General features: G+C 39.9%; 1 protein-coding gene across 10 annotated transcripts in view; it reads left to right on the forward strand.

Moving 5' to 3' along the window:
- The window catches only part of DMD (dystrophin), a 1,316,389-nt gene that overhangs the window by 1,121,661 nt on the left and 172,502 nt on the right, over nucleotides 1–22,226 (forward strand). For all 10 annotated transcript variants that reach the window (XM_062600033.1, XM_062599961.1, XM_062599984.1 and 7 more), the window contains one exon: nucleotides 16,825–16,971. In XM_062600033.1, coding sequence (XP_062456017.1) covers nucleotides 16,825–16,971 — 147 coding nt within the window. The remainder of the gene's footprint in view (nucleotides 1–16,824; nucleotides 16,972–22,226) is intronic.

The raw sequence follows: 22,226 nt of genomic DNA on the forward strand, positions 1-22,226 counted from the left end.
GGAATCTATTCGAGCTTCAGCCCACCCTGGTAGAACATACTATTATTAGATCAGCAGATGTCATTTAGAGTCAAATTTCACCTTGTATGGACTCACCCTGCTGATTTCGGTGGGAGCTCAACATGCACATCTGCAGGCTCAATTTGACTTTTTAAATATTGGTAATCTCTGATCTTGATTTCTGATAGCCTGCTGACAGAACTGACTAATACACGTATAAAGACTTGTCGGTCTTTCTGTGTCTCTGAAGCTCAGAACTGAGGTCAGACCAGAAAGACAATTTTTAAGAGATTGCTCTTTATCAGTTTGTCTGAAATAAGAATGGGACTTGAGCTTTTAGAAGTAGCATTAGACACTGATGTTTAAGTAACCCAGGTGGCATAGCTGTTGCGTGCCGAACTGTAGCTCTAGTCTGATGATCCGGTATTAGCGTTCATGAACACTACATTAAATCAAGGATACTCTTGAACTGTTGTGATTCCATTCAAAAGTTTTCTTTGTGTATTGTCCTGGAAATGTCAATATTCACCTGAGAAGAAGAGTATTAACATTTTAGTCACATTTTCCTTTTTATCGTAGGGCTGTTTTATTCAGTGTTTCCTAAGTGAGTGTGGCTTAGGAAGGTGGGTGGCTAAAGGGATTAAAAATATCTTCAAGGACTGATTGTAACAGAAATTCTGTGTTGTATTGATCTGCTGTACGATCTGCTATTGAAACATTTTTAAGTAAAACAAAAGGACACACTAGAGATGAATATAAAACCAGAGACTAGGTGAGGCACAAGAGAAGAGGGAAGAGAGAGAAGGAAAACAAGAAAAGGGTTTTTAATGCTGTCTGGTTTCTGTGAAGAGGCAAAGAGGCAATTTTATTTCCTTAAAAAGAAATCTGCTGGTATTATTTTTTTAATTAAATCTTTTTTTTTTTTTCTCTTTTTTTTAGCAGCACTGACTCTCTTACTCTTATCACTATTAAGCACTCAGGGAATGTATTCAGGTGTTGTACCTATGAAGTATGCAGATTTTATAATGATAATTTTGCTACCACATAGGCAAGTCAATGAGAGAAATCAAATCAATTTATCAAGCTCACATGCTGGTACCCAGTGATTATTTAGGGCCTGCTTGAAGTAGGGAATACAATGAACATTAGATTGCTTGGAATTGTTTATCGATGACACATTGTACTGTACTTTTCTCATGTTAATGTTTATATATTTGAAGCCTAATGGAGTTTTATTTCTTTTTTTTTTGTCCCTGGTTAACCCATAAGAGAGCCTTATAACTGCTGTTTAGCACTTCCATAGTGATTCTTGCATTCAAAGTAGTATGAGTTAATCTTCTCAGTTTCTTTCTGAAACTACAATAAAAATAGTATTATCCCCAATTTACAAATAGAGCGATTGAATCAGTGAGACTAACTTGTCCAGAGAGCAGTGCTGTTCATCTGAATTATTTCTGATTCATCTGATTATATTTATTCTCTTTAGCTCTTACCTACAGATTGTTTTATTTTAGTTGAGTTAGATTATCCAGAGGATTAAGAATGACCGTTCTCATTGGTTTCAGCTCCTCGTTTCCCAGAGCCGCAGCCTGCTGTCCCTCTCGACCTGGCAGGGCAGGCACTTGGGGGGCTCTGGCCACAGTGCCCCGGGGTGGGCCTGGGCCAGCACTGCTGGGAAACCCTAGACTCATTTTATTTTTTTGATTTTGTCTCATTTTTAGTATTTTATTTCTTTTAGTATTCTTTCTTTCTGAATGAGCTTAAAAAAATGAGTTGTTCTAGCTTAAGGTCTACTAATATCTGCATTTACAACAGAATACCCTCTTTCAATATTATAGAAGGTGTTCTTATTAGAAAGAAGAAGGCAAGAAAGTTCCACCTGAAGACGTGGGGTTTTACCCCCCTTCCTCCAGGTTCATATGGGGGTGGTGAAAAGATGGAGGCTGAAGATGCAATAGCAATTTAGGAGTTGCAACATACAGCTTTCAGTGAAACACTTGAAGTCTGACCTGAATTCTTCAGCAGGGTAGAGACTGATGGGTTGTAATAACTCCTTCTGGTCTTAAGCTCTAAATTCTGTCTGCCCTGCTGAAAATTGTAATTATCAGCTTTATGATGCTAAACATTGTGAAATATTTATGTGGTAAAATGAAAGTAGTGTTGGCATATTCCAGGTAAACCATGTCCATGTTGTAGAGAGGAGAAAACAAACAATTTCTGATTGAATATGCTTTTCATTATGAAAGGTAGGAAGATATTTTAAGGCTTCTTGTCAGAATTGTTTTAATGTTAGCTGTGTGTCAGAATATGATCTAAGCTAGCTTTTTTGTGGTTATACAGGGAATCCTTACTTTTCCTTTGGACTTTGGGATATGGTGTCTGCCTGCTGAGGGCAGGAAGCTTCAGGTGTTTTGTAATATCAGGATAGAGCTATTGCAATCTTTCTGTTTTAAATTGCTTTCTTTTTCTGTCTGTGTAGTGCTACATGTTTGCAGGATGCCTGCAGACTACCATGCTGCCTTACAACACAGTAGGGGTTTACTCTGTAATAACTATTTTCTCAGGGTGATGAGAACTCCTGTGAGTCTCCATTACCTGAAAGCACTTTTGGTAAGGAATTCAGATGGTTTATCCTTTTATGTTTCTATATATTGTATATGTACATTGTTTACCAGTTAATTATTAAAGACAGATAATTTGTTCTTGAAGGTTTAAAATAGGCTTGACTGAAACTCAGGGCCCTGAGCTTGTACCTTTGCAGGCGCTGTTAGCTTTAGAGATGCTGAATGCAACCATGCTATAGGAAACTTTTCATTTGTAAAGACTCTTCTCTATTTTCTGTGCACTCCCTGTAGTGGGTGTTAGACTTTCAGAGTACACTTCCAAAAGCCTCAAGTTACCTCCAGTTCTTGGGCACTTCATCTCTTCGTTGCCAGATTGGCTTCTTGGTCACAAAGTAACTGAGATGGGACTTTGATTACCTGGAAAAATCAGTCCAGAGCTGTTTGCAAGCACTTTAATAGTGATAGGCTGTGCGATTTCATGGTTGTACTTGTCATAACAGAATGAATTACAGGCTGAATTATTGATAAGTTCTTTTTCCCCCTCCATAGATGAGAGCAAACTTTTCAGAATAATGGCATGGCAGTAGCATAGGCTGTCTCTGTTTAAGGAAACAGAGATTGCAAGACTGCATAGCAGTTGTTGATAAAGAAAAAAAAAAAGTCAAGAATTCATAACAATCCCAATAATTTGAAACACATATCACTTTGTTACTATCTCCCCTGTTTGTGTGCATCTGTATATTAAATTACATCTTAATCATTAAATCGTGTCTTCTTTTAAATATAGCATTGCTCCAAATGATAGTTTTTCTCTTTGAAAGATGACAAAAGATGAAAATTAATACATGACATTCTTTTTTTATTTGTACTATTCAAATTTTATTATTCTTACTTTTAAGGAAATACTGAGGTAATTTTCCAAAACTTAGGAAGAAAACTTTGGAAGCACTTCATGTGTTTTCTTTCAGATTCAGAAGTATAGAATTCAGAATGGTATAAGAAATACTAAAGGACATTTAGTTTTCTTTCTCCCCTGATATCTTCTATTGTTCGCTGTCGTTATCCCAGAAGTGGATTTATATTCTACTCTGGTGCTTTTCTCCTTGGTCATTTCTGAGTTTATAACAATATATGGGATGGAAAATCAAATCAGCTGAAATCCATTTTGTTTCAACAGTGCCTGTCCCCAGGAGCACTAGAATCAAATAAAAATACAGTGCGAGTTTAAAAGGAAGCTAAGTGCAGCATATTGAACGAGCAGCTGACAAACCCAGGTCTCACTGAATCTGGAATCAGTATACATTAAACCTATCAGACAAGATGTAGACCCCATTTTAATGAAAAAAAATGGAGGTTGTTAAGTTGTCATGGATAGAATGTGATGGTTTGTTCTCCCTCGTCCTCTTTTAAATATAAAACGGAGAGCCGATGTGTTCTGGCCCGTGCTTGTTTCCCTGTTTGGACAGGAAGGCTCTGCAGTGCTGGGAACCTGCTGTGGCCCGGAGACAGGAAAGCCTCAGCTTACTGTGCAAATGGAGCCTGCTCCAATTTAGCGGTGACTGGATAAAAAACCCCAGGATACCCCGTGTTCATCAGGCACAGGAGAGCTTATTGCCCCAAATCATCTCTTACTTTCACTAGGGCACCAGATGTCCATTTCTGTCTCTTTCATGGGGTATTGGAAACTAAGATTAATACAAAAGTGTGTAATGGAGACTCTTCTGTACAAGGGAATTGCTTAAGAAATAAGAAATAGCCAGGCTGGTGTGAGGCCACTTTCCTCTGTGATGCCACTCACAGACCAGGGAAAACAGTCTGTCTTCTGAAGGCACAGCTGGCTGTTTCTTCAAATCCTTTTCATGTTAATAACCATCAGAAGCAGTCAATGGCAGAACATATAAGACGGTAGATTCTTCATGTTGGTAAAAGCAACCCTAGCTCTTGTTTATGGGTTCTGGATCTAATGCTTAATTTATAATTTCCTCTTTTAGAATTCATTAAAGCAAGTAAGTACTGTGTTCAGATTAAATGACGTGTTATGATAATTGAACAAATCTTCTGAAATTATAACCTCTCTACAAAATTGTCAATACAATAAAGGCATATTAACCACCCACAAAAATAAGAGATTGGTGACAGAACTGTTTGCTAATTACTGATTAGTCTTTTCTGCTTTCGTTAGCATTCAGTTGTGATTTTTTTTTTTTCATTTTTACTGCGTATTTTTCAGGAAAATGTTTTTAGATTTTTACAAAAGTGAAAACATGATTCCCAGGTGTGCATGACTTTCCAATGATTTTTACAAATAATGATGTTACAAAAAATTATGTAGAATCTCTTACATATGTGATCACTAATAAAGGCAAGAGTTTTATGTTCTAGTCTTTAGTTTTCACAGATGCCCAAACCTATCCTCCTGAAAAGTTTATTACTAAGTGCAAATACCTATTTTTAAGTGTGGCAGCTATAACATTTAGCTGAACTCTATGTTAATGTTTTAATGCCATTATATAAAGCTTAGATACAAACTGCCTAAATATGAAATACCATTGCTGGAAAGCTACAGATGGCACATCATCGTTTTCAAATTATGATTATTATTTTGGATTTTTTTTCTTTTTTTTTCTTTCTCCTTCTTTAAAAGGATAATAATTAAGAAGTATTTCAAATTCCCCAGGTTCAGCATTCTATAAATGGACATCAGTGAATGGGGATGCTAAAGTCCTGGCTCTCCTAAAGTCCTGCGTATAGTATCTCTATGAGAAATCAGCTTTGGGATCAACTGTGATTTCCCATGTAGTCTTGAAAGCAAACTTGTGTAGTGTTCAAAGTAAACTTTTAATAACTGCAATAATTGTCACTTGATAAAGTCTGAGAAGAAAAGGTAGAGATTAAACCAAATTCCTTTTAACATCTTTGACTGGCATCTGTGCATGTTCTATCCATAGCCAAAAGGGGAAAAAAAAGATGGAGATTCATTTCTAGAAGCTGGTGTTGAAAATTTAAAACATTCGGTGCATTAGTAAAATGAACTCTCTTTCCTTCAACTTCCAACTGCACACCTGCTGAGGTTCATGGCCTCTCCTTACACATCCGTGGGAAATGTTAATGAGACTTAATCCTTGTTAATGGGTTCAGAATCAGGACAAGAGAGTGGAAAATGAATGTTATGCGATAGTTGAATCATAATTGTTTACACGTGATCTAACAGAGGTTTTCCTAAATTTCTAAATGTAACTCATAGTGTTGCTCAGAAGAGGGACAAAAATAGCACAAAGCATAAATCTAATCCCAAGCTATTTTTCATTGCAAAGATATCCTCAGATGAGAAGGAGACAATAAGAAGAGTAATAAATGTATCTGAAAATCGTAAATGAAAAGCTCAATTACTTGTCTTACCTTCATGATCAAACAATTATGTAGCAATTGCAAATAAATAATTATTGTATGGTATCTGTTTAATATATTTTTTTCAGACAAATGCAGCTAAAGTCAATCTCAGTACTGCTGAGATGTACATGAGAGTATGCAACTGAGTATGTGCACACTCTTACGACTGTTTTATTGATGTAGTGAGTGTTAAGCATTTCTTGCTCTCGGCTGCATAACTGCTGTCTGTTCTGACAAGGCATTGAAGTTCTCTATTCCGGACTGCATTTAGGCACATATGGCTGATTTGTGGATCAGTAGGAATGAAGGTAGTTGTTCCCCTGCCAATTTGCAGTAGCAAAAAATAAACAAAAACCAGCCTGTATTTTACTTCATTTTTTTTTCTCTGTGTATGAGGAACAAGCACTCTTCTGAGATTACAATTCCTCTTCAAGGTGTATTTTCGTAGTGGTAGATTGGGATTTAGTCACACAATTCCATTAACTGCAGTGGACCAGAAGTTACAGGCACTTGATTATTTAATTTGGATTGGATTTCTGAATTCTGTGTTTGAGTTGTTATCAAGCTATTGCACATGTGGCTGAGGGAGAGAGGGGTTAAGAAATTGAAAATTTGAAGTGTATAGTCAGTGAATTTTCAGTTGCAAATTTTGTGATGGAAACTCCTGGAAGCTAGCAAAGTATATAATATCTCTATTTTTATTGAAATAAGCTCATTTACTATTTATTTACGGATTTCAAGGAACTGATTTATGGATCCTAAACAAAAGCATGGCCTTGACAAATACCATCTCTCTAGGTGACTCTGTATTCAATGCTATTTTATATACTTGGGACCACTAAAAAAAAAGAAAAAAAAAGAATATGGCATGTGAAATATGAGAGGAAGACCATTTGAAAAAAATCATGCTTAAACTTGTTCAAACAAACCATGAAATTTTCATTAATAGGGTTGGTATTGTGAAAACGGACGGGAGCTAAGTGGTTGTGATTTGCTAGCTTTCAACAGGATACTCAAAATGCAAGCAAACTTAATGGAAAATATGCAGAAAATGATCTGCAAATAACTTATTTTGAGTTAGTTTGCATTGTTCTGTTATAAAAATGGTGAAAGATAACATTTTTTCCTAGAATATGGAAGAAACCAATCTACTGGCTTTTAAAACATTCTAACAGAGTCGTTAAACTCTTTGGGAGAGTGATAAGCATGGAAAATGGATTCAATGGAATCTATCATGTGAGACTAAAAAATACCCAAGAAATTCTAGAATACTAAAAAATAACATGGGGGAATTAGAACATTTGGTTTTAAGCGGAAATAAAATATGCATATCAGAAAATAAGTGGAAATAAATAAGTATTAGGACACTGAAATGTCCAAGTTAAAAACTATCCAGGAAAGACAGAGTAGCTTTGTGTCAATACAGGCTTAATGCTGTGTTTAAGAAAAATAAAGAATCAAATCACATAAATGAATTACCTGTATCAGCATCTAACCTAAAATTCTTTTGAAGTTCCAACCCTAAATAGAATATGCATTAGGAACCACCAACATGCTGATTGCTAAGGAAGACATTGCAAGAACATAAATTACAATAAATATCATTCTAGGCCATGCTTTTCAGAATACATTTTTAGACACCAAAATTTACTACTTCGTACAACAACTTCTCAGGGAAGCTGCAAATATGATGGGAAACATTTGGCTTGGAGCAGTGCAAGTTCAAAATATTGCTATTTTAATAGGGATCATAGTGTATTAAAAATCAGCATCTCTAGAGGGACAAAAAAAGAATCTGCCAGGCAAAGTAATATTCATTTTTCAGAAAGGAAACTATACACAAATGAGGAAACCTGCTTAAAAGGAGTGAAAGGGGTGAAATATTTGAAGAAAACATGGAGAGACTACACTGGAAACTAAAAACAAGTTCATAACCTTAAAAAGGGATTTTCGTAAGACTCAGTAGGGTGGGTGGCTAAAAGGAAATATAATGAAAGCTATTTTATGTAAGAATCTATAGGACAAATTGACAAAATTTAGAGTTACAAATCATCAGAACCAAGTCATTATTCAGTCAAGTGTTCTAATGAAATTGAAGAATGAAACAACAAAAACAACAACTCTTAACAGTATTTTCTTGCTTAAATCTATTTTTTTTAATGAGGAATGGAAGGTGGCAAATGTAGTTTCCATTTTTAAAAAGGCACCAAGGCAAAACTCTGGACCTGCAGACCACGAAATCTGGGGAAGAATATACTGGAAAAGATATAGCAATGGCTTTTGTATAGGATAGTATGCTTTACATCTCCTAGTGTGCCTTGAAGGGAAATTGTGAGCACATGGATAAGGGATATAAGCCATTTGGATTTCCAAAAGGTTTTCAAGAAGATATTTAATCAAAGAGACTAGGTTCCTGTGGGATAAGAGAAAAGGCCTTCCTGTGGGTAAATAACCAATTATCTGGTTAGTTATTTCCTGCAAAAGATGGAAAGTAATGGGCAGGATAAATGCTCTGTTTTCCCAGTGAGGGAGACTGTTTCTGTTCCAGGTCTACTGTGTTTTGGCATATACATCAGTGAGCTGGAAAGGAGAATGAATAATGCAATGACACATCTTGATGATATAGTGCAGCTAACAGAGGCACTGAACAGATGCAGCAGTTTACACAGCAGTTAGTGCAGAAGGTGCGCAGGAAGGTGCAAGAAGGCATCTTTTTTTCCAGTCTTAGTAGTGCCCATTTCAACAAACATGGTCATGACATGCCACAAAGCGCATTTGCCTGTAGCTGTTGGAGTTGCTGTGTCAACTGTGTCGGAAGCTTCAACCCAGGCGGACCTCTGACAGCAGATGTAGCTCTCCAGGTCTCAGGCTGCAGGGAGTGCTTGAGGCCTCTCCAGAAGGCCTGGACTGATAGTCACTCTCCTGCAGAAGGTGTGCTGTTGTTAATGAGTTTTGTCATCAGGTTACGGGAGGAAGTCAGCAGACTGCAGATGCGAAGCATCTGTGAAAATGAGCAGGAGATAGGGTGTTCTTGGAGACAGTACTGCTCCAGGAGTCCCAGTCCCCTGCAGCAGGGGAGTTGCTGGAGGGCTCTATGCTGAGTGAAACAGTGCATCACAACACTGTAGAAGAAGGCTGGAAACTGGTCACTTCTCATGGGAGGAGAAAGGCACCTACTCCTCCTGAAGACTTTCACTTGCATTTGAAGATCCGTTTTAGTGCCCTCCAGGCTTAGGAGGAGCTGAGGCATGGCTTCAAGGGGAGCAAGTGGCCAACAGACCCTGTGTCTTGTGTGAACACTTGAACACTCAGAAGAAGCAATGATTGTTGTGAGTGACTCCATGCTGCAGGGGATGGAGGCACTTATCTGCTGACCTGATCTCTTGGCTAGAGAGGCTTGCTGCCTGCCAGGGGCTCGTATATGAGATGTCATTGAAAGACTGCCAGGGCTTGTCTACGCATTGGGCTACTACCCTCTACTGCTCTTTCATGTGGGTGCTAATGATACCAAGGGTAAATTGGAAAGGATCAAGCAGGATTTCAGAGCTCTAGGGGTATTGGTCAAGGGTCTGGGAGCCTAGGTGATCTTCTCCTCAATCCTGCCAATGAAGGGGAAGGATAGGAGATGGATTTTCCAAGTTAACAACTGGCTGTGCCATTGGTGTTAGCAAGAGGGTTTTGGTTTCTATGATCAAGGGACCCTGTCTGAAGATCGGCAACTAATAGGGAGAGATGGGATCCACCTTAGCAAGCAAGGCATGTGCATCTTTGCCAACAGGTTGGCCAGCCTCGTAAAGAGGGCTTTAAACTAGGAAGGATGGGGAAAGGGGGGTTATAAAGACCATATGGTCAGCAAAACACAACTCAAGTCAGGATGCCTACAGTGGGTGCGTGAAGGCAAGGAAGTGTGTATGGGATGTGACCATGGGAGATCTCCTTACACCCCCCCCCAACCCGTGTAAAACCTGTGTGCTCAAGAACCCCTCTGAAATGCCTGTACACCAATGCAAACAGCATGGGGAATAAACAGGAGCAACAGGAGATTTGTATGTGGTTGCAGGGCCATGATCTCATTGCAATTACGGAGGTGTGGTGGGATAGCTCACATGACTGGAATGTCATCATGGACAGCTACGTGCTTTTTAGGAAAGACAGGCCAGGAAGGCGAGGTGGTAGAGTTGCTCTTTATGTGAGAGAGCAACTGGAATGTATTGAGCTCTGCCTTGGGGTAGATGAAGAGTGGGTGAAGAGCTTATGGGTAAGGATCAAAAGGCAGGCTAACATGGGTGACACTGTTATGGATGTTTACTGCAGGCCACCTAATCAGGAAGAGGAAGTCGATGAGGCCTTCTACAAACGGCTGGAAGTAGCCTCATGATCACAGGCCCTGGTTCTCATGGGGGACTTTAACCACCCTGACATCTGCTGGAAAAACAACACAACTAGGCACAAACAGTCCAGGAGGCTCCTGCAGAGCATCAGTGATTGGTAACTTTTTGACACAAGTGGTGGAGGAGACCTTGCTGAATCTTGTCCTAACCAACAAAGAAAGACTGGTTGGAGATGTGAAGGTTGGGGGCAGCCTTGGCTGCAGTGACCATGAAATGGTGGAGTTCAGGATCCTATGTGGAGAAAGCAAGCCAATAAGTAGGATCACAGCCCTGGACCTCAGGAGAGCAAACTTTGGCCTCTTTGGGGATCTACTTCGAGGCATCCTGTGGGTTAGTGTCCTAGAAGGAAGGGGAGTCCAAGAGAGCTGGTTAATATTCAAGCATCACCACCTCCAAAATCAAGAGTGGTGCATCCCAAGGAGAAAGAAGTCCAGCAAAGGGGGCAGGAGACCTGCATATATGAGCAAGGAGTTCCTGACAAAGCTCAAACAGAAGAAGAAAGTACATAGAATGTGGAAGAAGGGACAGGCCACTTGGGAGGAATATGAGAATGTGGTCAGAGTGTGCAAGGATGCAACAAGGAAGGCTAAGGCCCAGCTGGAATTAAATCTGGCAAGGGATGTCAAGGATAACAAGAAGGCCTTCTTCAAATATATTGGTAAAAAGAGGAAGTTTAGGGAACACGTGGGCCACTGCTAAATGAGGTGGGGTCCCTGGTGACAAAGGATACAGAGAAGGCAGAGTTACCGAATGCCTTCTTTGCTTCAGTCTTTACTGCTAAGGGCAGCCCTCAGGAATCTCAGAGCCTGGAGACCACAGAGCAAAGTCTGTAGAAGGGAAGACTTTCCTTTGGTCAAGGATGATAGGATTAGAGATCTTCCGGGTAAGCTTGACATCCACAAATCCATGGCCTCTGATGGAATGCACCCACAAATACTAAGGGAGCTGGTAGATATCATTGCTAGGCCACTCTCCATCATCTTCGAAAAGTCATGGAGAACTGGAGAGGTGCCCGAGGACTGGAAGAAAGCCAATGTCACTCTAGTCTTCAAAAAGGGCAAGAAGGAGAAGCCAGGCAACTATAGGCCAGTCAGCCTCACCTCCATCCCTGGAAAGGTGATGGAACAGCTCTTTCTGGATGTCATCTCCAGACATATGGAGGAGAAGAAGGTGATCAGGAGTAGCCAGCATGGATTCACCAAGGGGAAATCCTGCTTAACCAATCTGATAGCTTTCTCTGATGGAATGACTGGCTGAGTAGATGAGGGCAGAGCAGTGGACATTGTGTCCCTTGACTTCAGCAAGGCTTTTGACACTGTCTCCCATGACATCCTCCTATAGAAGCTCAGGAAGTGTGGGTTAGACGAGTGGAGAGTGAGGTGGATTGAGAACTGGCTGAAAGGCAGAGCTCAGAGAGTCGTCATCAGTGGCATGGAGTCCAGTTGGAGGCCTGTAGCTAGTGGGGATCTTATCAATGTCTATAAGAGAGGGTGTCAAGGGGATGGGGCCAAACTCTTTTCAGTTGTCCCATGTAACAGGACAAGAGGGAATGGGCAGAAATTGAAGCACAGGAAGTTCCACCTGAATATGAGGAGGAATTTCTTTACTGTAAGAGTGACAGAGCACTGGACCAGGTTGCCCAGAGAGGTTGTGGAGTCTCCTTCTCTGGAGATACTCAAAGCCCACCTGAACGCAACCTTGTCTAATATGCTCTAGGTGATGCTACTTGAGCGGGGGGAGTGGAGGGTTGGACTAGATGATTTCCAGAGGTCCCCTACCAGCCATACCCATTTTGTGAGTCTGTGTGATTCTGTGATACAAATCTATTCAGAGTTCTTAAGATGAGGATAGGTTGCAAATAGACCTCACAGTTCTGGCTGGCTGTAAAGTAATAGCAGATGAAATGCAATGTTGATAAATGTAAAACAGTGCATGTGGAAAAATACAGTCCCAGCTTTAAGTGCACAGTGATGAGCTTTCATTTAGCCCTTTTAATCATTCCTGTAGCTCTCGACAAAAGAGATCATGAAATTATAATACATAGTTCTATGAAAACATCAATACTCAACAGTGTTCAGAAAACTGTATCAAATGTTAAGAAATACTGGAAAAGGAATAGAGAACAAAGCACCAAATATTATTTCATGGTATAAGACCCCGGTGTACCCACATCTTGTATATTTTATGGAGTGTTTTTGTCCCTCAATGTAAAAAAAATATAGTAGATTAGATGCAAGGCATGGAAAGCTACTATACAAGGACAGAGTAAATTAAATAGGACTCGGATTTATCTTGCTTAACTTCACATCTGCCAGGAAGGTGTCTACATGTGAGCTACTTGTCTAGGCTCCCAGAGCTCACAAGGCTCAGGAAAAATCTGTTCAGTTTGCTTGCTGGAGTTTACAATGTAATTCATATCATCCTATTGTAAAAACTTCCTTTTTATTTAATTTCTTGTCTTGATTAGCTTCCTATTGACTATAAATGGAACATAGGGTGACTTGCTCAAATGTAAATGCCTACCTCATAGATATCCAAATTGAGTCAAATGTATCCCAGCCTGGGAATCTTCAGGCTGGAAAAAGTGGAAGAGATGATGGAGGTTTGTAAAACTGCGCCTTGCACAGAGAAGGTCAACAACGAATGACTGATTACCATCTTTCAGGAACTAAGAATTAGAGATCTTCTAGGGAAGGTCTCAAGTGATAAGTTCAAACAAAACAAAAAAGAAGTGGTTCTTCAGCCTCAATACTGAACTCACCATAGGATGTTGTGAATGTTAAAAGTCTACATTAATTCAAAAAGCTAGTGGGCAATTTCATGGAAGAAGAATGCGTCAAGACCTAATTGACATAGAAGTACAACTTCTGAGTCCAGAACTTCCAAGCCGCAAACTAGCATAGCAAGGAGCACGAGAGCTTGTCCTTCCCTGAGCTTTACATTCTTCCCTAGGCCAACTGCATTGGCTCCTGTCAGAGGAGGAATGAGGCGAGAGGGGCTTTCGGTCTATTGTGTTTGAGATTTTCAGTATTTGGCTGGTTAGTGTTTGTGTGGTATATGTCTTTTAGAGTTCTTGCTAATTTTCCAAGGAGTTTTAAAACACTTTTCTGACAGGACTGTACGGATCATTTAAAATCCAATCTACCACCTACAGTATCACATACTATTGAAATTCTTTCTTGCATAAGGACAGTCATAATGAAAATAATCTGGGGCTGTTTCTCCTATTGCTGTTCACACTGAGAAGTCATTTAAATCCTGAGCATTTTAATTGGTTTAAATAGGTCTTCTTGTGGCAGTGGAACACCACTCACCATGTATATTTGTTTTTAGATTAGAAACACTACAGTTCACATTTTTATTATATAAAACTGTGATGTGTAGAGTATTTTTATTTAGAAGGAAAAATAATGGAAATATGAGTCAGTCATGAAATATAAAAACTGATTATTAAAATACAAGTATTACTGCAAAATATTTCAATCACACTGATGAAAATCACAATCTAGTAGAAATTCTTAATTTCTTCTTCTACAGATGGGTATTAGGTAAGATATGGAAATTATTACTATTTCTTAAAATTGTTTGAACACTTGTTGAAAGAAAAAGGAGTTCACATTGACTTTCTCTTGCTCTAAAACTACCTTGGGAATGATTTATGTTGAATGGTGGACACGTTGTCCCTGATGAATTGTGTTACTTAACTTAGCCTTTGAGTGGCTGACCTTTTTTAATAATACAATATCATCTGCCAGATCTTAATATGGATACATTTTTCTTGAGTTTTTATTTGTAAGATTACTGGCATTAATTACATAGCACTGTATTGACCAGCAATCTTATGTTGCTACTCTGTTGTGTTTTAGTTCAAGTAACTAATAAAAGTGCTAGTAAAAGCACAGGCTTAGTAATAATAGAATACAGAGGATCAAATTCAAATATGGTGAAAATGATGGTGTATTTTGTATATCGCAAAATTAGCATAGTGCTGCAAATGTCAATATTTTTGGAGCAGAAAAAGCAATTAATAAGAAAGTCAATTGCAAAATGAGGGGACGGAAAGAGACACATTTTATTTTATACTTTCATAAATATTGCTATGGTTTGATTTCTTTGCTTGTTACTTCCTTCTGTGTCTTAGCCTTCCCACTCTGTGAAATAACTTATGGTCATGAAAACATGTTGACTAATCATGAAGATTCTTGTGTTTCCCCTTAATTTAGATATAATGATTATGTGATTTACATAATCATTTGTGTCAGTCTTCATGTAAGACCAATACTTCCAAGTCAACATTTCAGTCAAATAATTGCCCTGAAATCGGTCAGGTATTTAATTATATGCTTAAAAACAAGTGGTTTATAAGTTTAGGTCTGTGTGCTTTGCCTAAGCAACGAAGTTTTCAGTTAAAATCTGATTCTATTACTATACGAATTAATAACAAATTAACTTGCTTTAATGCAGAATCTACATTAAAGGGGGTTGTAGTACAGGAAGTGATCTTTGCAGCAGATGATCTCCATTTATTCTAACAGTGATTTATATATAAATACAGTATGGTCATACTGACTAAGAGATGTTCTTGGATCTTAGAAACTAAATAACAGTGGAGGTACCTGTTTGACCATCCCCAGTACAAGTCACGGTGTCATGGCCAAGAACTGTGGCCACTTAAATGGACAGACAGTAAAATAGCTATTTGCAAGTTGCATGTTCAAACAATAATTTTTATATTTCAGTCACTGAGACCTTCATCTTCCAGGAACAAGCATCTGTTCTTAAAACGTGTTGTTGTTCTAAGCTGCAGTATTGACTTAAATGATCAAGTTAAGCATATATATAACTCTGTGGTATAAAACCAAACATGCTAGGTCTTTTCCTTTCTTTTCATCATAGGCCTTACTCTCTTCACAGAACTGTAAATCAGTATTCAAGTAATATCAGTTGTGTTTCAGTGGTATAAAACTGGTGAAATGGAGAAGAGAACTGTGTTGTGAATTTTATCTATGCCATTGCTCTCATATCGTGGCATGTGCATAATTCTCTACACTTACCTTTACAAAATGCACATCACTTCTGGTCTGTGTATTTTACAGATTTATCATTATAGCCATTTTGCTGCATATGAATTCCATTTTAAGTCAGTCCAACTCCTTATGTTGTGGGGTTTTATTTAGCGTAGGGGAGGCTAAATCTGACTTTTAGTGAAGCTTGAGGGGTAATTTTTCCATGATGTTTGCCTTTAACCCAATTCATGACATTGTAATATCTATCAATGTCTTAATGCTACTTACAGTGTCAAGATTCTTATGATTCACTCAGATACTGATTTTTTTCAGAATGTTGTTTCCATCACATTTAGGCAAAATTATTAGTAGGCAATCATTTCAGGTTTTTTTGATCATCCAAAATGAGATGCAGACCACATATGGTCTGTATTAAAAATGCTGAGAGAAAGGAGTTGGAAAGCCAGACTAATATTGCAAGTGAATTATCCTGCCTTTGTGTGCAGAAATCACATTACCTAATGTGCTCCAGAAAATGACAGAATTTTTCCTTTAGAAATGGCTCATTGGTACATTTTGACACAATATATCAAGTTAAAGATTTATAAATGTCTCCTTAGAGAAGATGGATATGGAACAGTGGAAGATCTGCATAGAGAGTCCTCTCTCCATTAGAGTTATGCTATGCTGTTTCTGGGGTCTGTGCTGCAGGGCCCTGGGGTTGTTTTTATATGCATCATGTAAAAATCACGAATCGTGTTCATCAGGTTGTTTCTGTTAAAATGCTTGAAACTAGCAGTTTTGGGTTTTCACATACATTATTGAAATTATTGAACTGGACTGCTCTTACACATGATTTTAAAGGTTACCTTACACGGTGCATTCTTTCGTTTTTCTGAAATACGGAGGCATGTAGGCCAGTTTGGGATTCATAGCAAGGAGGGTTTATATCTTCTTATTTTTATTTCCCTTTCTAACCATTTTTTGTAATACACAAGGTACATGAGGTAAGAGCATGACCTCGGTGAGATCTATCTGTTTTACCATTGATTAGCTTCATTTATTCGCTGTACTAGGGATCTGTGGTCTGCCTCTGTTTTCATATATTAAATAGCATTTATCACCTCATCCACCCTTAGGAACACAGACTACGTAAACAATGAGACAAGAAAGAAACATCCCTTTCAGTACGCTTTCCAGGGGATGTTCTGGTTAGAGATTTGATTTAGTTTGCCAAAAACTGCTACGAAGGCTCTAATTTGTATCATTGCCTTCTGAAATGCCAGACTTAAATGCCACTGAGACTTAAAGCCCATACTAAGTTATATAAAAAAGACTGTCACCTGTATCATGATCAGCTCAGTCCCTCCTTTCAGCTGGACCTGCGATACTTCTGCTGTACAAATCAGCTGGAAGCCGAGTCAGTCGGTTCTGAAGTTGTTGCTTATGTTTGTTTATGTTTAATTCACACAGGTTTATCGAGCAGAAATTGTGCCCCTTAAAGAGAAGGTGCATCACGTCAATGAACTGGCTCACCGGTTCACCCCCTCTGATATTCAGCTCTCCCAGTATAATCTCAGCTGTGTGGAAGACCTGAACACAAGGTGGAAGGTGCTACAGGTAGACTTTCCATGACCATTTTCTTTATGCTCCATTTAAGTAAACATTTTTTTCTGTCTATGTGGTTGTTTCCTCCCCATGGAAGAGCATTAAGGCTGTATTAAAGGAATTAAATAAGAAGCAGATAGTATGAAAAAGACTTTTAGAAATGGTGTTCTTACAAGAAAACAAAAGGTAAAATGTGACTCTATTTTCACATACTCTGAATATTTTGTCAAGAACTAGAATTCAGTTAACCCAGTTTGTCATGCAGTGAAAGCTCATACACATTTAAAACACTTAATAGTTTATTTACCTTTTAATAACAATATCTTATATTTAGCAATTCCTGTTACCAAACATATCATATGATGCTTTTTTTCAGCTGACTTATCCATGTTTTACTGAGATTTTAGGGTGTGCATGGAGGATCGATTTAAGATGAAGTTACTTTTGCTGCTTTTTTCCTTTTACTTTTTTAAAACAATTTGCAGGGGCAGTAGTTTTAAACATTTTCTTCCACAGCCTGACTAATGATGCTTTGCAGTGGAACCTTTAAAGCCGCACCTGTACAACCAAATACAAAATCACAAGGCATTATATGCATTCAGTTGGCAGGATTTCTTACTGCTATTAAAGCTGTCATGAGAGGGATTAGTATTAAGATACATTATAAAATCAAAATCAACATAAAATATAAGTTAAAAATAAATATTGAAGAGTTTGTAAATTTGCTTTTTTTAGTTTACTTATAGATCACTTATAGGTTTTAGATTGCTCTGTGTTATCTTATCATAGAATCATAGAATCGGTAAGGTTGGAAGGGACCTCCGGAGATCATCTAGTCCAACCCCCCTGCTCAGCAACGTCACTTAGAGCGTGGTGGACAGGGTTGCATCCATCCTTGAAGATCTCCTGAGAAGGAGACTCACCACCTCTCTGGGCAACCTGGTCCAGTGCTCTGTCACTCTCACAGTGAAGAAATTCCCCCTCACGGTCAGGCAGAACTTCCTGTGCTTCGATTTCTGCCCATTGCCTCTTATCCTCTTGCATGGGACAACTGAAAAGAGTTTGTCCCCATCCCCTTGACACCCTCCCTTCAGGTGCTTGTACACATTGATAAGATCCCCCCTCAGTCTTCTCTTCTCCAGGCTAAAGAGACCCAGCTCTCACAGCCATTCGTCATAGGGCAGGTGCTCCAGCCCTCTGATCATCTTCGTACTCCTATGCTGGACTCTCCCCAGGAGCTCCAAGTCTCTCTTGTACTGGGGAGCCAAACTGGACACAGTACTCAAGATGTGGCCTCCCCAGGGCTGAGTAGAGGGGCAGGATCACCTCCCTAGACCTGCTGGCAACAGTCGGCCTAATGCACCCCAGGATACCATTGGCCTTCTTGGCCACAAGGGCACATTGCTGGCTCATGGTCGATTTGTCATCCACCAGCACTCACAGGTCTTTCTCTGCAGAGCTGCTCTCCAGAAGGTCAGCCCCTAGCTTGTACTGGTACCTAGGGTGCAGGACTCTTCCCTTGCCCTTGTTGAACCTCAGGAGGTTCCTCTCCGTCCAGCTCTGCAGCCTGTCCAGGTCTCTCTGAATGGCAGCACAGCCCTCTGGTATATCAGCCACTCCTCCCAGCTTGGTATTATCAGCAAACTTTCTGAGGAGGCACTCTGTCCCCTCATCCAGGTCATTGATGAAGTTGAACAGGATGGGACCCAGTGCTGAGCCCTGGGGGACGCCACTAACCACAGGCCTCCAACTAGACTCCACGCCACTGATGACAACTCTCTGAGCTCTGCCTTTCAGCCAGTTCTCAATCCACCTCACTCTCCACTCATCTAACCCACACTTCCTGAGCTTAACTAGGAAGATGTTATGGGAGACAGTGTCAAAAGCCTTGCTGAAGTCAAGGGACACAACGTCCACTGCTCTGCCCTCATCTACCCAGCCAGTCATTCCATCGGAGAAGGCTATCAGGTTGGTCAAGCAAGATTTCCCCATGGTGAATCCATGCTGACTACTCCTGATCACCTTCTTCTCCTCCGTATGTCTGGAGATGACATCCAGAAGGAGTTGTTCCATCACCTTTCCAGGGATGGAGGTGAGGCTGACCGGCCTGTAGTTGCCCGGGTCCTCCTTCTTGCCCTTCTTGAAGACTGGAGTGACACTGGCTTTCTTCCAGTCCTCAGGCACCTCTCCAGTTCTCCATGACCATTCAGAGATGATGGTGAGTGGCTTGGCTATAACATCTACCAGCTCCCTCAGTACTTGTGGGTGCATCCCATCTGGGCCCATGGATTTGTGGATGTCTAGCCTGCCCAGAAGGTCTCTAATCCTATCCTCCTCAACCAAAGGAAAGTCTTCCCTTCTACAGACGTTCTCCCTTATGTCCAGGCTCTGGGATTCCTGAGGGTTGCCCTCAGCAGTGAAGACTGAAGCAAAGAAGGCTTCCAGTAATTCTGCCTTCTCTGTATCCCTTGTTACCAGGGCCCCCGCCCCATTCAGTAGTGGCCCCACATTTTCCCTTGTCCTGCTCTTACTGCTGATGTATTTGAAGAAGCCCTTCCTGTTGTCCTTGACATCCCTTGCCAGACTCAATTCCATCTGGGCCTTAGCCTTCCTTGCAGCATGTCCACATACTCTGGCTGCAGTCCTATAATTCTCCCAAGTAGCCTGTCCCCTCTTCCACATTCTGTGGAGTTTCTTCTTCTGTCTGAATTTGGCCAGGAGCTCCTTGTTCACCCATGCAGGTCTCCTGCCCCTTTTGCTGCATTTCTTACTCACAGGGATGCACCGCCCTTGAGCTTGGAGGAAGTGATGCTTGAATACTAGCCAGCTCTCCTGGAACCTTCCTTCTAGGGCCTTAACCCATGAGATTCCTCCCAGTACATCTCTGAAAAGCCCAAAGTCTGCTCTCCTGAAGTCCAGGGTTGCAAGCCTGCCTGTTGCCTTACTTCTTTCCTGCAGGATCCTGAACTCCACCATCTCATGGTCACTGCAGCCAAGGCTGCCCCAACCTTCACATCTCTAACCAGTCCCTCTCTGCTGGTAAGGACAAGGTCCAGCAGGATACCCTTCCTCGTAGGCTCCTCCACCATTTGTGACAAGAAGTTATCATCAGTGCAATGCAGGAGCCTCCTGGACTGCTTGTGCCTTGCTGTGTAGTCCTTCCAGCAGATGTCAGGGTGGCTGAAGTCCCCCATGAGAACCAGGGCCTGTGAGTGTGAGGCTGCCTCCAGCTGTCTATAGAAGGCCTCATCAACTTTCTCCTCCTGGTCAGGTGGCCTCTAGTAGACACCCACAACAGTGTCCCCCATGTTGGCCTGCCCTTTGATCTTTACCCATAAGCTCTCACCTGCCTTCTCCTCCTCCTCCCCTAGGCAGAGCTCGATGCATTCCAGTTGCTCTCTCACATAAAGAGCAACTCCACCACCTCGCCTTCCTGGCCTGTCTTTCCTAAAAAGCACATATCCATCCATGGCAGCATTCCAGTCATGGGAGCTATCCCACCATGTCTCCGTGACTGCAATGAGATCACGGCCCTGCGATCGCACACAGATCTCCAGCTCCTCCTGTTTGTTCCCCATGCTGTGCATTGATGTACAGGCATTTTAAAGAGGTGGTCATGCCTGTAGGTGTCCCAGGAAGGGTTGATTAAAGTCTTCCAAAATGTATACTTTTTCCCAAAATGCACTGTCCTAACTTGGAATTTTAGGAAGTCTGAGTGGGGTGGAAGGTGAAAGCATGTGTGAACTGATGTGTTGTGATGTAGATGCCACAGCAGTAGAGTAGTCTTATTATAAAAGGAATTAAATGCACTTCTCCAAGCAGTGGAATTTACTCACTGTTTTATTTATTACTGCATCACTGCCCCACATTGTTAAGTCATGTCATTGTATTTACTTTAATAAAGATATTGCAAAAATGTGGAAGTTTGAGATGGAAGTTAGTGCAGAGTTCTGCCTGCATTGTAAAATCCAAATATTAACAATAGTCATAAATGAGCCGATTCCCTGTTGTCATATATAGAGACATAAGATCCTGATGCTGTCAGCTCTAGTAGTCAGCAAGAGGTTATTGCTTCTTTATTGCTTCTCGAAAAGAAATCTCACAGTTCTGGGACATCTCCATTTTTTTGTCAGTTCATGCAAATATTAACGGAATAAACATTTTTTGCTATTTGTAATCAGCAGTTGGGAGTGACAGTGCTAATTTAAGTAAAAGATAATTAGTCCTAGATCGTTGGTGATTAGCCTCCATTTTCTCCCAGATACTCAAGATAAACTTTAGGTAAATTTATTAAAGCAGATCAGCAGATATGTGGAAGATAAAATGAGTAAACCCAAAATGATTTACTTCACATATGAGAAAAATCACACTTGTTTTATATTTTTAAAAACAACAGTTAATTCAAGCAGGAACAGAGTCAATTAATAAATTTGCTGTGTTTTATTGAAAATTAGCCTATTACTTAACAAAAGAGTTAACTAAGTTCCAGTGATTTGCTGAAATACACTTCACTACTTCATCAAGATATAAGGGAAAGAAGAAGATTTTCATAGCAAAGGCATTTAGGATATGAAAAAATCAACCACGTTTGAAAGAAAGCCAGAAATGAACGTTTTGTTGTAACTGTTCATGAAAGTACCAGATAGAGGACAAACTCGACATTGTAGACTATGTGGATTTTGTTTTAAAATATATAGTAAATCCCTCTTGCTCTCCAATTTGTTATATCTCTCTTTCTCTATATCCTAAGGAGGGAAATTTTTCTTGCTCATGTTCCCTACAAAACAACATTACAAGAAAATTATAAAACATATGCTTTTGTGCTTTTTTTTGCCAGAATTGTATTCATTCTTTGTTGTGTGTGAGAGAGGTGCATAAGGCTTAGCGTGGCTGAATTGATAGTGAATCCTAATGTTATAAGAAAGTTTCAGGGCATTTTTTTTAGAGGATGAAATGATATATCGGTTCTTGTTTTAGTAACACTGGAACTTTTGTAAGATCAGAAGTAGAAATGTATCATTTTAAACCAGATTTTACAGAGAGTTAATATTATATTCATTTTACAAGGAAAAGAACAAGACAGACCCTTTTCAGTCATTTACAGTTTGTAAAGTGGTTATACAGTAAGTTAATTAGTGAATAATATCACATATTCTGCAGAATCTTCCTGGAACTTCACTTACATTTCTACATTAATGCATATTTGCCTTTTCATGTGTCTTCAATTTTGATTAAGGTACACTGAAGTATTACTGGAAAAAATATAT

Source organism: Rhea pennata, chromosome 1, assembly GCF_028389875.1.
Source record: "Rhea pennata isolate bPtePen1 chromosome 1, bPtePen1.pri, whole genome shotgun sequence".
Lineage (NCBI taxonomy): Eukaryota > Metazoa > Chordata > Aves > Rheiformes > Rheidae > Rhea > Rhea pennata.